At 44.5% G+C, this 13422-nt stretch overlaps 7 protein-coding genes and 1 non-coding gene across 8 annotated transcripts; 4 read left to right on the top strand and 4 right to left on the bottom strand.

Annotated features, from left to right (window-relative positions):
• An16g06300 (uncharacterized protein) lies at positions 1-1503 on the top strand (the record flags this gene model as incomplete). Its single annotated transcript, XM_001397896.3, has 1 exon — positions 1-1503. The coding sequence occupies one exon, from the start codon at positions 1-3 to the stop codon at positions 1501-1503; it is 1503 nt and encodes a 500-aa protein (XP_001397933.1).
• A 336-nt stretch (positions 1504-1839) lies between these two features.
• Positions 1840-2560, top strand: An16g06290 (hypothetical protein; the record flags this gene model as incomplete). The annotated part of the gene is made up of 3 exons (XM_059745208.1): positions 1840-1879; positions 1961-2147; positions 2422-2560. 3 exons carry the CDS (start codon positions 1840-1842, stop codon positions 2558-2560), a joined length of 366 nt encoding a protein of 121 aa, XP_059604856.1.
• Positions 2561-3155: 595 nt separating this feature from the next.
• Positions 3156-3274, bottom strand: 5S rRNA. Its single transcript, XR_009468055.1, has one exon. It is a non-coding gene; the product is annotated as a 5S ribosomal RNA (ribosomal RNA).
• A 461-nt stretch (positions 3275-3735) lies between these two features.
• On the bottom strand, positions 3736-4473 carry An16g06270 (uncharacterized protein; the record flags this gene model as incomplete). The annotated part of the gene is made up of 1 exon (XM_001397894.1): positions 3736-4473. One exon carries the CDS (start codon positions 4471-4473, stop codon positions 3736-3738), a length of 738 nt encoding a protein of 245 aa, XP_001397931.1.
• A 758-nt stretch (positions 4474-5231) lies between these two features.
• On the top strand, positions 5232-6945 carry An16g06260 (uncharacterized protein; the record flags this gene model as incomplete). The annotated part of the gene is made up of 5 exons (XM_059745207.1): positions 5232-5297; positions 5356-5484; positions 5627-5820; positions 5889-6259; positions 6302-6945. 5 exons carry the CDS (start codon positions 5232-5234, stop codon positions 6943-6945), a joined length of 1404 nt encoding a protein of 467 aa, XP_059604855.1.
• A 538-nt stretch (positions 6946-7483) lies between these two features.
• Positions 7484-9145, top strand: An16g06250 (uncharacterized protein; the record flags this gene model as incomplete). The annotated part of the gene is made up of 1 exon (XM_059745206.1): positions 7484-9145. One exon carries the CDS (start codon positions 7484-7486, stop codon positions 9143-9145), a length of 1662 nt encoding a protein of 553 aa, XP_059604854.1.
• A 1270-nt stretch (positions 9146-10415) lies between these two features.
• On the bottom strand, positions 10416-11450 carry An16g06240 (uncharacterized protein; the record flags this gene model as incomplete). The annotated part of the gene is made up of 1 exon (XM_001397891.1): positions 10416-11450. The coding sequence occupies one exon, from the start codon at positions 11448-11450 to the stop codon at positions 10416-10418; it is 1035 nt and encodes a 344-aa protein (XP_001397928.1).
• A 468-nt stretch (positions 11451-11918) lies between these two features.
• An16g06230 (hypothetical protein) lies at positions 11919-12509 on the bottom strand (the record flags this gene model as incomplete). Its single annotated transcript, XM_059745205.1, has 5 exons — positions 11919-11971; positions 12017-12101; positions 12166-12281; positions 12336-12361; positions 12406-12509. The coding sequence occupies 5 exons, from the start codon at positions 12507-12509 to the stop codon at positions 11919-11921; spliced, it is 384 nt and encodes a 127-aa protein (XP_059604853.1).
• Positions 12510-13422: the final 913 nt, after the last annotated feature.

The raw sequence follows: 13422 nt of genomic DNA, 5'->3' as shown, positions 1-13422 counted from the left end.
ATGAAATACTTCAGGCCTGTCTTTCGATGCGAGTTTGAGGGGGCGGCAGAGACGCAGCGGGTGACAAATGGGAAGGATGTAAAAGTTGATACCGCTATCGTGGTGGCTACTGAAGATGTCTCCGGGTACAGGGTCAAGGCGAGCCCGAAACTGGTGGACCGCTGGCTTGATGCGTCAGTCAGGCTGGCTGGGTCGGCCCCAGTCTTTCTATTCATCATCGCTGGCCTGTTAACGTGGGCCTTGATGGGCATTCGTTTCGGCAACTCGGACGTCTGGGTTGCTGCTATCTCCGACGTTCAAGCTATTTTATGTTATGTGTTCGATTCTTTCCTCATGCGCCAGCTGCTCCGCGAGTACTCTGAGCAGCGCGAAGCCGTAATTGAAATTCAGTCTCGGTGTAACAGTCATCAACGCATGATCGCCAGTGTCAAGAAGAAGCTGGGAGCGGAAGGGATTCGTCGTGTTTCCGAGAAGTGCAATGTTGAGCCTCTCGAAGCGCTGGACCAGGGGCGCACGCAGTCTCTCTTTGCCCGGTGCGTCATCGTCTCGGCCAAGACATTCGGACATGTTGTCAGCGGCGGTCTCTACTGGGTCTGCATTTTCATCTGGCTGGGATTCGGCCCGCATTGTGGTTGGTCGAATCGGTGGCAACTCTACATCAACGACGCGACATCGGCGCTGATGGTACTAGTATTTGCGTTCCTGGCCTGCCTGCGGGAATGTTATGCCGAACATACGAATATCTGCCTGGACGCCATCTTCCGACTCGATGCGACTCTCGAGAAGGAGCTTCGTCGCCTCAGCGAGGATGACCTGCCGAACCAGATGGAGGTTTGGTTGCCTCCCAAGGAGAACTCCCTGCAGGTGTTGATCTTTTACTACGCCGACGTCATTGGCACCTTGGTCGGCATGATCTTCCTCGTGCTGGTAATCATCGCCTGGGCAGCTGTCGGACCTGTCTTTCATTTTAACAGTAATTGGTGGCTGCTCATCGGCACGTATGCAGGGTTGGTTGGTCTGTTCGACAGTTTCGTCCTCCGCAACATCCAAGGCAAGGTGCAACAGTACATCCATCGTCAGATTCGGGTTGTGGAAAAGGGAGACTTGGGACTCTTCGCGGGACTGTCAGTGGCTATCCCTTCAACTGGAAGCACCAAGCGCCCGTCTCTGAGCCAGCACGTCTCCCGCTGGATGAATGTCGTCAGCTCCCATCTTACAATGGTTATCGCTGGCTTCTTCCTCACCATTGGTTGTCTTGTCGCTTCAAGCGCGATGGAGTGGAGTCTCACTGGACAGTTGATTTCGAACGTGCCTCCCAGCATTATCGAGACATTCTTTATGATCATACTCATCACTGGTCAGAATGACGCGGAGGCCAGCGCCCATATCGACCTGACAAACATCTACTACCGGCGCCAGCGACTGCTGTCTTTTATGAAGCATGCAAAGAAGCTCTGTGAAGAGCAGAAGCTTTCCGAGGATGCTACGGTTTCTGCACCGTGAAACACCCGCCTACTTTTCGTGACCGCTGTTTGATTCAACATGAAACGTGGTCATGTCAATGTTGTGTGACTACAACGTCGTTCAACCGACGGTTTGCAGTAAGACTTAGTAATACGTTTCTTCAATACTTCAATCTGATTTATTGTCTTGTCTGAAATTCATGTTACAATAATTCTCATACGTCAAAGAGAGTTGTCTCTCTCTGTGCGATAGAGTTCTTCGGTTATTGTCAGTTCAATTCTAAGCATATGTCCCCTTGCAAACAAACCACCAACTACAGCATATACCCCATAAGAGCACGGTACAAGACTCCTATCACGTAGTTCTTTGATTAGGATGAGAGCATTAATTAGGGGACCGTCTTTGACTCGCTATGGTACAGCATCTAAACTACTATTATTAGTAATATCCGCTGTCTTGATGTAATGTCAATAATACTTATATTAGTAAATTGCAGTTCGCATACACGCATATATTGTACATAATACTCATAATACTCATAATACTCCTATTACTCCTATTACTCCTATTACTCCTATTACTCCTATTACTCCTATTACTCCTATTACTCCTATTACTCCTATTACTCCTATTACTCCTATTACTCCTATTACTCCTATTACTCATGTTTCCAATTTTCCCAGGTTTTTCTATGTTTCTCCCCATTTTCCTCCATTTTTCTTTCCTTCTTTCGATTTTTCTTTTCCTTTTCTTTCTTTTTCTTTCTTTTTCTTTCTTTTTCTTTCTTTTTCTTTCTTTTTCTTTCTTTTTTTTTACTCATTGCTGTAGTTTTATTACCGTAAAACATATTATACAAAGTATCCTTTCTATTGAACTAGGAACGCAGGGTTTTATACAACGAATATGGTTGAGTGCTACAATATGAGAATCAGCAACCGACTTAATAATTTGTTCAAGATTAATAATCGCTCGTATCTCAGGTCCTGAAGACACAGAACCGGTTTCCCTCAAGTTCAACAGCCACTTAAATGGCAAGGCTCTGTTAAGTGAGACCAGTTTCATACACCGCCAGTTTCTCGCTCCAGGATCTCATTAATGGTCATTATCCTATCACAGGCTAGCTGTCCAAGAACATCTTAATAAAAGGATTATATGCAACCTTCTTATACGCTAATATATAGTAGATGACCTGCTATGGGAGCTACTGGAGCAAAGCTCATCTACTCATACACTCAATAATATACTACAGCCTATGGTAATACCTTCGAGGAACGTTTCAGTAGTCTAACACCGATTTGGGTTATTGCTATTGGAAACCCATGCTACTAGTTCTGTGGAGACGCTATGGTTTCCATAATCGTATGGTCTTCAGGCTGCTTCATCGCCATACTCACAGTCAGTAACTCATCCTTCATATTTCGTATTATTGACTAGTTACTGTGAATTATCAATCAAAATTTATGAATCACTTTTGCTGATTTAGATTTCCCGTTGACCATCATTAGTCGCCTCGATATAGTACTTATTATTCAATATTTCCGTCCAAGAGAGGTGGATCAACTAATACAACAGCAGGATAGGTATCAATGGCGCTAGAATATTATTTAGACGTACTTGAAAATTAATAATAAGAACAATACAAAGAGATATGTATGATAATAAAAATAAAAAAAAAAATAATTAAAAATCATACATACAACAGAAGGGATTCGCTGGTGGTCACCCACCCAACTACTAACCTCCCGGCGTGTGGCTTGAGTACGGCTGAGCGGACGGGAAGCCCTATTTTCCACACCCTGTGGTCGTATGTACCAGATTAATCGTTAAACCAAGATATATATACAGAATGCTTTAAGTGTAGTTACGTTAGATTGATCACAAGGGATCCATAAACTAAATCTAGCAAATAGTGAGCATGAATCTAAGTGACAGGTAGGTCTCGCTAGTCTTGCTAGTAATTATCCGCCGCTTACTCCGCCTCCGACTAACTGTGCGAGAAACGCTGCGATAAGCACTGTGAGATGCCTTGCCTTCAGCCAAAGATTTCTTGATGTCCTTCAGCCCGACTAGGGACGGGTCTTGAAACACCGCCGCCATTTTGTTATCGAGTCAACAAGCAACGTCCATACATGATCGCTTAAAATTTATGGGTCCTACATGTATTTATTTAGTCATTTGTTGGCGTATTAACGTCTGCGGAGGATTATTCTCGATAATGTATCTTGTATCAATTGATGGTAACCCCCTTCCTTACATGTGTTCTTGCTATGATCAGATAACACGTTCCACTGTCCACTTGTCTAGTCCATCCTGCAGCTTCTCGCGGACTTCAAAGAAGGGCTTGAACACCGCTTGGATGATATAATCAGGATGATATCCCTCAGTATAGCCGCCAGTCTCCGGGTTAACAATGCTTGCTCTAATCAGCGGCATGCCGACCACAATCTGAGCCTCCTGCGGAAGCGCCTGTGCAAAGAGGCGGCTGAGAGTTTGCGATGCTGCCTTAGCAGCACACAGTGAAGAGACCACCACCTGCGGCTCCTTATCAAGCGTGCCGCCAGTGACCAGGAAGAGCGGCCACTCACCCTTAGAGACACGGTCGGTGTTGGCATTGCGGGTGAACCACTGGCCTGCGACGAGGGTACCCACCGCAGAGACTTGGAGGTCGAGATTCAGCCTCTCCGGAGTGACTTCCGTAATGTGTGACTGAGCGACATGGGCGGCATTGTAATTCAAGACATCAAGCTTGCCACCAAACTGTTGAGCACACCAGTCCAGGGCGCTTGTCAAACTATCGGGGTTGCCGGCATCGGCGGTACGGTAGATCACCTTGGCGTTTGCGCTTTTCTGAGCGGCTTTGACCTCATCGGCGATGTTGGACAGGGTTTTCTCAGAGCGAGATATGAGGGCAATGTTCCAGCCCACGTTTGCGAGCCAGAGGGCAAGCGAGCGGGACATGGCCAATCCCACGCCGATGATGACGATGGAGCGGTTCGGGCTGACGTTCATGGTTAATGTTCTAGATAGTGATGATAATCTCGATCCAAGGTTCTGACGGTGTGTGCCAGAAAAGGGTACTTTCCTGAGTTCCAAATACAATATATATAAGTGAAGAGAGTTATTAATCGTGCCGACCAGGGATCTGTTCGAACGTTCGATATCATGCAAGAAAGAACCGTCACAGTGTTGAAGATATGTCCGAGACGGTTTGATGATCCCCGCATATCATTACATAAGTGCGGCCCAACCTAAACAACGGTTGGACGGCTCACACGGTTGGGCAGCCCATCCTGGTATCCCATACGAAAGATGTCTTTTGATACTACTATATCAAAACCACTACCAGAGCTTGAGAAGCAGTAACTTTATAGATAGAGTATATATATAAGAATAAATAACTGATGATTTTTTCAGATTGTTTGAAATTTTCTTTATATGGAATAGATTGAAAGATTTACAAATGTAGATAGAATACAGATATTGTAGTATAATATAGTTTTAAAAATATTTCTTAAGATTTTGAAAAGCATCTGATAATTTTTTATATTATTTATAATCTTTATATCCAATTTGAACTCGCTCAGTCCTCTGAAGGTTGAGATATCTTATGTTCAAAAAAAGATCTTTTATATTGGATTACTAGATGGGTTACCTAACCGTTGATTACGATATCCAGAGGGTGGATAGTTATATCAGCACATCCACCAATACTAAGTTGCTAACTTCTTTCACACATTATTGTCAAGTACATATTCTGCTTTGCCAAGATGGCTATTCTGCATCTGGTTCTTCTGAAGTTCAAGCAGGATGTCGCTGCAGCTACTCGGCAGAGAGTAAGTGGCAATACTGCTCGTTAGCACATTTCGACATCGAGGTATGGAAATGGAAAAGTTTGACATTCGTACCGACACCATCGTTCGAGTTTCTCCTGGAGCAAAAGAGGTCCACCTGTACTCCCACGGGAATACGGCAATACTGAGAAGTTGGGCATCGAAAACAGGAATTGCAAGGCTGAAAAAAGTAAGCTGGCGTAAGCTTGGTGGTCTTGATCCCTCACTAACCTTGAATAGCTAGAAGCACTATTCGTTGAAATTTATCCCAAGATAAGATGGGGACTTTTGCTCATCCTAGCGTGGCTTGATACGTGGCTGGCTCTCAGCAGTGCTACAACGACGAGAGAGATTGTAGGGAGTACCAGGAAGAATTTGAAAACAGTCTGCTGAAGCGCTGCACTCATCTTAAAACACTCGGAGTTGATGTCATCCCATTCAATGTGTCTTTTAGAGAGACTTCTAAAAAGGCCGGCATTACAACGGCCAATGGGCCCGAAAATCGACTAGGGACCGGACATACAATGTAAGGCTGCTAAGCCTGAATAAAGTCCTGTATTTGTTTATGCTGACTTTAATCTGAATTAGGCCTAGATCGGGCGAATGGATTGAAGAATTCTCTGGCTACACGGGATTTATGGCGCAAATCAACAGTCATCTTGAGGGTAAGCTCAAGGTAAAAGTGGCCATCTTAGATGATGGCGTCAACCTGGACGAAATTGAGGAGGAAAACCAACAAGGGGATTCCTTTAGTCCAACGCAAGAATACTGGGTTGGGCCTTGCAAACACGGGACGGCCATGGCGAAGTGTGTCCGACAGATCTATCCTAGCGCAGAACTCATTATCGCCCGGTTGGATGATTCACGTTCAAATGATAGTCAGCATCCCTTCACTATTAGGTCATGTACTCAGGTATACATCACATCACTGTCACCCTACCCAAGCTCCCCAGGGCTAAACAGAGGTAATGACTAGGCACTCCGATATGCTCTGTGAATGGGAGCAGACATTATTTCCATGAGGTGGAGCTTCGCGAGAGAACAAGATTTCGCAGATAATGACAAAGCCGAATTCGAGAATCTAGTCAATGAGACTCTACGAAACGACAAGGCAAACCTTTTTGGTTCACACCCAGATAAGGGTGTCAATCACGAAATAAGTCGATTCGCCCCAGTCGGTCTGGATAATGTCATCAAGATCTGCTCCGCTACTGACTATGGCGCTATCACCCAAGAGAATCTCCATACAAGACCAGACCTTCTTCTCCCGGGCGAAAACGTTGAAGGTGTCTGGAATGGGGTGCCTACGGTCCGAGGAAGTTCATTTGCTACTGCCTATGCAGCAGGATTCGCTGCCTTGGTGCTGTATACACTTCAGGCCAACAAGATATTCTCCGAGGAAGATGTGGAAGATGATCTTGAGGCATCCAAACTGGCATTGGTAATAGTGAAACGACATCAAGGAATGAGAAAGGTTTTCCGGATCTTGGCCAAGAAAGATGCGGAGGATATAACAGCCCGCAATTGCTTTGTGCGGCCGATTTCCGAACTCAAAGTGGATGACACTTTTGATGTGGACCTCAAAAAGCATTTACGGAAAGGTGTATCTCAAATAGTTCCCCAAAAGGTCCTGAAGGCCAAATTCTCATGATCCTTGTTGCCTGTACATAGCTAAAGAAGCATTGGAGCCACACATTCTGCTATATATGGAACAGGCAGCTCATTGTTCAGAATTAATATCAAATAACTACTCGATTTGACAGTGAAAAAGATAGATTCTAAGGAATTGCCGGTTCCCTTGTTACCCAAGCCACAAACCCCCGCTAGCACTTTAGTTGACATCGCTTGCAAGAGCAATTTTATTTTTCTCGCTGATTCAGTGTGGCTGGGCCCTTCTTGTTAGTGGGAGGCTAGCCTAGGCTAACCTGTAGTGTATGTAGCGCGCCTGTCTGCTACCGACGCGCCCGAAGTCCCGATCAAACCTGAGGATTGCTGAGGGTGCCTGAGCGCCCGGATTCTTTGCGGACTGGAGGGATTTCCGGTGCTTAAGCATCTGCTGAATATTCACTCTGAGCTGAGCAACGTTTCTACAAGTCCTTTTCAACACCAACCCTCGCAGTTCAAGTGAATAGTGATTCAAGGTTACGATTGCCACATATCTTGGTGCGGCCGAAATAAACTGGTGCAAGATGTCTATCACAAGCCTGCCCGTAGAGATATTGACTCGCATTTGTGAGCATCTAGAGCCTCAAGAGTGGGGTGCGCTTCGGATTACATGCCACCAAATATATGGCAATACACTGGAGGCCTATGCGACGCGCTACTTCAAAATTCTCTCACTTCTTCTTACTCGTGATAGCCTTGGCCATCTGGTGGAGGTTGCAGCAAGTGAAACTCTTCGGGATTGGGTTCAAGAAATTTGGATCATTCCTAATTTGTTTGAGGGTTGGCCACAAAAGGATAAGGAGAATTTCAAAAGCTTGGGTTTGTCAATGAGGAAACAGAGAAGAATGTTAAGAATGATGCGCGGTGAAAAGGAGGAATCAACATCAACCAATGCTGAGGCTGAGCTTGACGCTCTATTTGCCGCTTACGAAGGTACATTAGCAGAGCACCGTGCTATCCTTGACTCAGAACTTCTTGGGGTCCTTGAAGAATGCCTGCCGCGCCTCAAGAACGTCACCACGGTCGGATTACGGTCTTACCCCCTTGAATTCCTCCTCTCGAAAGCAAACTATCGTTCATTTCGCTGCCTTGGCTTACGGGAATTGAAGAAGTTCAGCACCGATGATGTACGTGGTCATTTGACATTCGCAAGTTTTCGCAAGGATATGTTGTCCCCGCCTTTTGGCTTGGCAATCTCACAGGTGCTTCATGCCATAATTAAATCCAATCGGAAGGTCCGATCCCTCCATACGTGCGGCAATTACGCTTGCGGGATGAACTTGGGGTCCTTGAAATTGCCAGAGTCAAGGTATAGATTACTGTTGCCACTCTTGAGCGATCTGACGGCTCTTCATATGTGTATCCGCATTAAGGATCACGAACAAGATAAATTCGAGGAAGAGACCTTCAAACGTCTTCTCAATATTCTGGTCACAGTTGCACCAAAATTGAAGATACTGACATTTGCCCAATGGAGCCCCTGGGAAGAATTATCCCCCCTGTACTTTGAGGATCTCTCCGAGAAGATCCGGTTTTCCCAGCTAGAGGAAATTCATCTCCACTCGATTGAGGTGACAGTGGATACGCTTAGACAATTTCTTCAAACAGCAGCGCCAACCTTGAAACGGCTGAGTATGAATATGGTCAGCTTGACGGATGCGATAATTGCAGCGCGAGATCCAGGGCCAATCACTGAAGAGAGAAGTAGTTGGGGCTCTTCATTGTCCACTGAAGTGATAAACGAGATAAAGATGCTCTGGATGCGGAGCTTTCAGTTTCTGGCAGATAATCTGGAGCTGCAATTTGTCCAGTTGTCTAAACTTGGTTACCGTGGAAGAGAGATAAAGCTGCAAGATGACTTATATATGGAACGTGGGCAGCCGGATGCACAGCCGGATTCATGTGCACGGCCTTCTATCGAACCGCACGATTTCTATTCTGATCCAAAGGGTGGCCAATCGCTAGATTTCTATTTTGATGCTGAGAGAGCGAGTATACCTCTCACACGATGGATCATGCAGCTTCAAATAGAGATGTGCAATCCGTTGAGCCGTGCACCTTGCCGACTCCCAGGGACCAGCGGTATGAGCTTCAATCGGGAAGGGATGAGGTCCCTTATTATGTACCCACCAGGGCATGTGCCAGTGGAAGATCCTGGAAGACGGTCGGCGATTTTAGAGTTCTAGATATGTTGGATAAGCAAGGATACGATGAAGCGTCGATGACAATTACAATAGACTCGTCCCTCTGAGGTATGCACATGTGGATGATTAATACATTTCCAGATGTCAAGTTAGACATACTAGTAGTCAACACATACTATTAATACATATAAGCTTCGGCAAGAAAGAGATCAGAGCATTCGGGATGCAGTAGTCCTGGATTTACTTATCTAACTGATATTGAAGAAGAAATACCTGAATAAGTAACAATTAAAATAATTATCTGTAATCCAATATACTACTATCTTATATCTATTCGGAGATATATAGACTGCTTATTCTAGAGCCTCAATGATAAGAGAGTCATACTGTTATATATATCAAGGACATCTGAGGAAGAACGTTCATGCCGACATTCGGGTTCCGATTTGCCAGTTACCCCGATCACGGCCTGCGCCGCGCCATGCAAATGGGCTTGGGTTTCTTCCGAGGCAAAAAAGATATGATATAATGAATAGTAATATATCTTCAGTATGATAAGAATAAAGCTACAGTCAGGATTATGCGAATATAGGCTGATAAACTGTGTGGATGATTTGTAAGGAGCCAGTCTGACAAATCCAGAGTTCAGTGCCAAAGCCAGGAAGGAGCCCCCACTAATAATGATATTGACAAAGGACCTCATAATTTTATTCTTTACTTTTCTTATATGATAAAGCTATACCTTCTCTCATCGAGTATTTTCACTGATTATTTTATTGGCATTAACTTTAAATCATCTCATGGTAAGTACCTTTATGCATGAGTCAGTGTCCACTATCAACAGTATATTTAGTCAAGTACCATATTATCTGTCTACATCTTAATTAACCGGGAGCTCACTAGGTACTAGGACTGCACGCATCTCTTTATTTTTAAAATCAATTTCATCGAGCAGCGAGAATATTATAAGTTTATAGACCCGTCTATGCTAACTTCGTGTCGCCCATCTTGTCTTTCACAAGTAATATTATAATAATAGCTTTTAAGGTAAGGAATTTCAACAGCGATAGTATCAGATTTTGAATAAAAATAGAGTAAAATATTTTATGATTATAGATATGGATTTGTAAATAGTAAATTCTGCTGGGATTTTATCTAGATAATTTATTATAGGGAGACCTCGTCTGTAGACCTCATGTATCACTCTCTCAAGACGATTCTCCTGCCTCGAGGCCCTTCCAAACAGACCTATATCCTCGTATAAATGAGACAGTAGATTCGATTATCACACATGCTAAGACCGCAAATCAACTTAATCATTCGCCTTAGTAACTTCAATAACAACTTTGCCAACTTGCTGTCCAGACTCTAGCCTCTGATAAGCTTTGCGATATTCCGCAAGAGGATACACCCGATCAATAACAGGTCGAATCTCGCGCGATGCCATAGCTGCTAGCATTGCTTCGAAATCCAGCCGTGAACCAACAGTTGATCCGGTCACCGTGAGGGATCGAGAGAGTATATTCATGGGTGGCAGCCCGCCACCGAAACCACTTGCAAACCCAATCAAGACAACCACGCCACCTATTTTAGTCGACGCTGCAGACTTCACGATCGTCTTCTCTCCAGCAATATCTAGCACCTTATCAACCCCCTTGCCATCAGTCAGGGCAAGTATATCGCGATCCCACTCAGGACAGGTGCTGTAGTTCACCACAGAATCCGCGCCCAGCTCTCTAAGCTTAGCAGCCTTTTCATCCGAGGAAGTGATTGCCAGCACGCGGGCATTGGATAGCTTTGCAAACTGTAAGGCAAAAAGTGAGACACCTCCCGTGCCCTGTATCAGCACCGTCTGGCCCGGATGCAGCGGCTCGATCTTGTTTAGAGCCGTCCATGCTGTGACCGCCGCACAAGGGAGCGAAGCAGCCTCGACATAAGAGATATAGTCCGGGATACGAACAAGTGCGTCTTCATAGAACACCACAAACTCAGACAACATTCCATCTATAGCAAAGCCGACGCTGGTGGATATATATTCCGGGATGAACGGACCCCCGATCCAGGCCGTGGCGCATTGGACAGCGATCCGATCGCCGGGCTTGAATCGCGTCACGCCTTTGCCGACTGCCACAACCTCGCCAGCGCCGTCGGAGAGGGGGATGACATCCTTCTTAGTTTCCACGCCATATTCTCCCCTCAATAGGACTGAGTCGCGGTAATTCAGCGAAGCAGCGTGTACCTTGATGAGCACTTGATGTTCGCCAGGGCTCGGTTTGGGCTCATCTCGGAACTCAGTACTAGATTTAGTGCCGGTGGAAACAACGCGCACAACTTTCATTTGCGACATGGTTGGGAAGGAAGAGGGGGGTAGAGAAAGAGAGAAATTTGGCAATGTGATATAATAGATCAGATCATGCCTGGCAAGGATTAATAGCTTTTTATACCCCGGTATAGAGCCCCTCGGCATTGCGCTCAGCGTAATGTGACTAATTGCATTAGTAAGTCAATTATTAAGCGTTGTAGAGTGCTTATTAGTAAAAGTTGAAAAGAAACATCAAGAGCTTTTTCCGTGCTTTTTTTGGGGCTTTGCAGGTGGGATCTCCGAAAGTGGGCTCTCCGAAAAGGTGGGAGGTGCAACATATTCTGTTTTGTGATTGGCCATAGGAGAAGCTTGATCTCAGCAACAGTTCATCTGCAATGTATAAGGTTCTACTCAGCCAGCAAGCTATCACCAAAAGGCGCATCGACGGCGCCACGAGGCACAACATATCCGAGATCAAGGCTCAGATGTGCCAACATGTGATAAGACGTTTAGCTATCGGTAAGCATATCGTCTTCTGTGGATACCTGAGCATTGTAGCTCCAATTCTAGTTTATTATAAGTTTGCTTAACCGGATCGCAAATTAGCTTACCAACTTCATAAGGCATTGACCCAGGCTCTGGTCTACTGATAACAGATGAGTCATGGAAATTATGATAGAAGCCCATATGCTGTACCTATTTATCATTTACAGAATCTCTATCCAAGAATAAAGGTGTGAAACTGGGGTTTTGCTTGTACCCAGATCTTCAGAGCAGCCTCTGCAAGTGCAACGCGCTTCCTGATGCCGTTTTCTGACTCAACAACCATCAAGTTCACAGTGACAAGATTGACATAATAGTGACCGATGTAGTCGTCTATAAAGATGGTTTTTTTTTTTTTTTTTTTTTTTTTTTTTCTTCGAGTCACACCAGTCCGCGACGTCGCGATCATGTATCTTTGCCGGATGAGTTATAATAAACAGTCGTCTCTGCCTCGTACGGCAAGGACAAAGCCAGGACATCGAATTCGGCTCCATTGTTCCAATCAGGAATATGACGAAGGCGTTCCCAACCAATAGAATTATGGTTTATTAATCCAACCATGTTGCCACCTTGATCTAGAAGATTGACATAGTCCATGGAGTCTTCAGGGCCTTTTATAATAAGGCCAAGAGAGAAATTTGAATTCTCATTCTTAATTCATGAAATTATCCGAAGCCGAAGTGATTGGGTATAAACAAGAATGCATCCATCTCGACAACCATGCTGGGCTTTAAGTGGAAACCTTGTCTCTTGGTCGCCCACAGCGAGGAGGCCTGCTTGCATAGAGAATGCTTCATCGCCCATCTTCGCAAGCGATGTCCATCTCTTGCGAATGATTTCATATATTCTTCCCAAGTAGCCTTGGCATTAATAATGCTTGTTATATTACTTAAACAGCCACCGGGTGTAACGGTAACAACCTGCTATTATAAGAATTCTTGATCCTTCTACAGAAAAGCCAGGACCGGTTACAAAGTCTCTATATTAAAGATATATACACCGGATCTAAGTATAACATTGCAGTAAATTCTGTATATTTATATTTATATATATATATATTATCTGTCTGCATTATGGTTAACTGAGAGCTTACTGGATAAAACTATATTTATCTCTTTAATATTAAATTTAATTTTATTAAGTAGTAAGAATATTATAAATTTATAGACTCTGTTGATACTGACTTCCCGTCACGCATCTTGCTTCTAAAGAGTAATATTATGATAACAGCTTTTTAGGAGAGTGACTTCCACAGCGACGATACTAGACTCTGAGCAGATAGAAATGGAACGGGGTCTCACCCGTGGCGGAATTAGAAATTATTGTGTCTAATTCAGAGATATTCTGATACTAAGGTTTACTACCAGACTAGTCATTTCTGGCCCCAAATCACCTATCCTGAATCACGATCAGCTTTCTGATTCATTTTTTTAAATTGACCAGATTTATTAAGAGTGACATAAGATCTACTGGT

The sequence above is a fragment of the Aspergillus niger genome (assembly GCF_000002855.4).
Source record: "Aspergillus niger supercontig An16".
NCBI lineage: Eukaryota > Fungi > Ascomycota > Eurotiomycetes > Eurotiales > Aspergillaceae > Aspergillus > Aspergillus niger.
The sequence above is the reverse complement of the archived record's forward strand: the minus strand, read 5'-3'. Positions and strand labels throughout refer to the sequence as shown.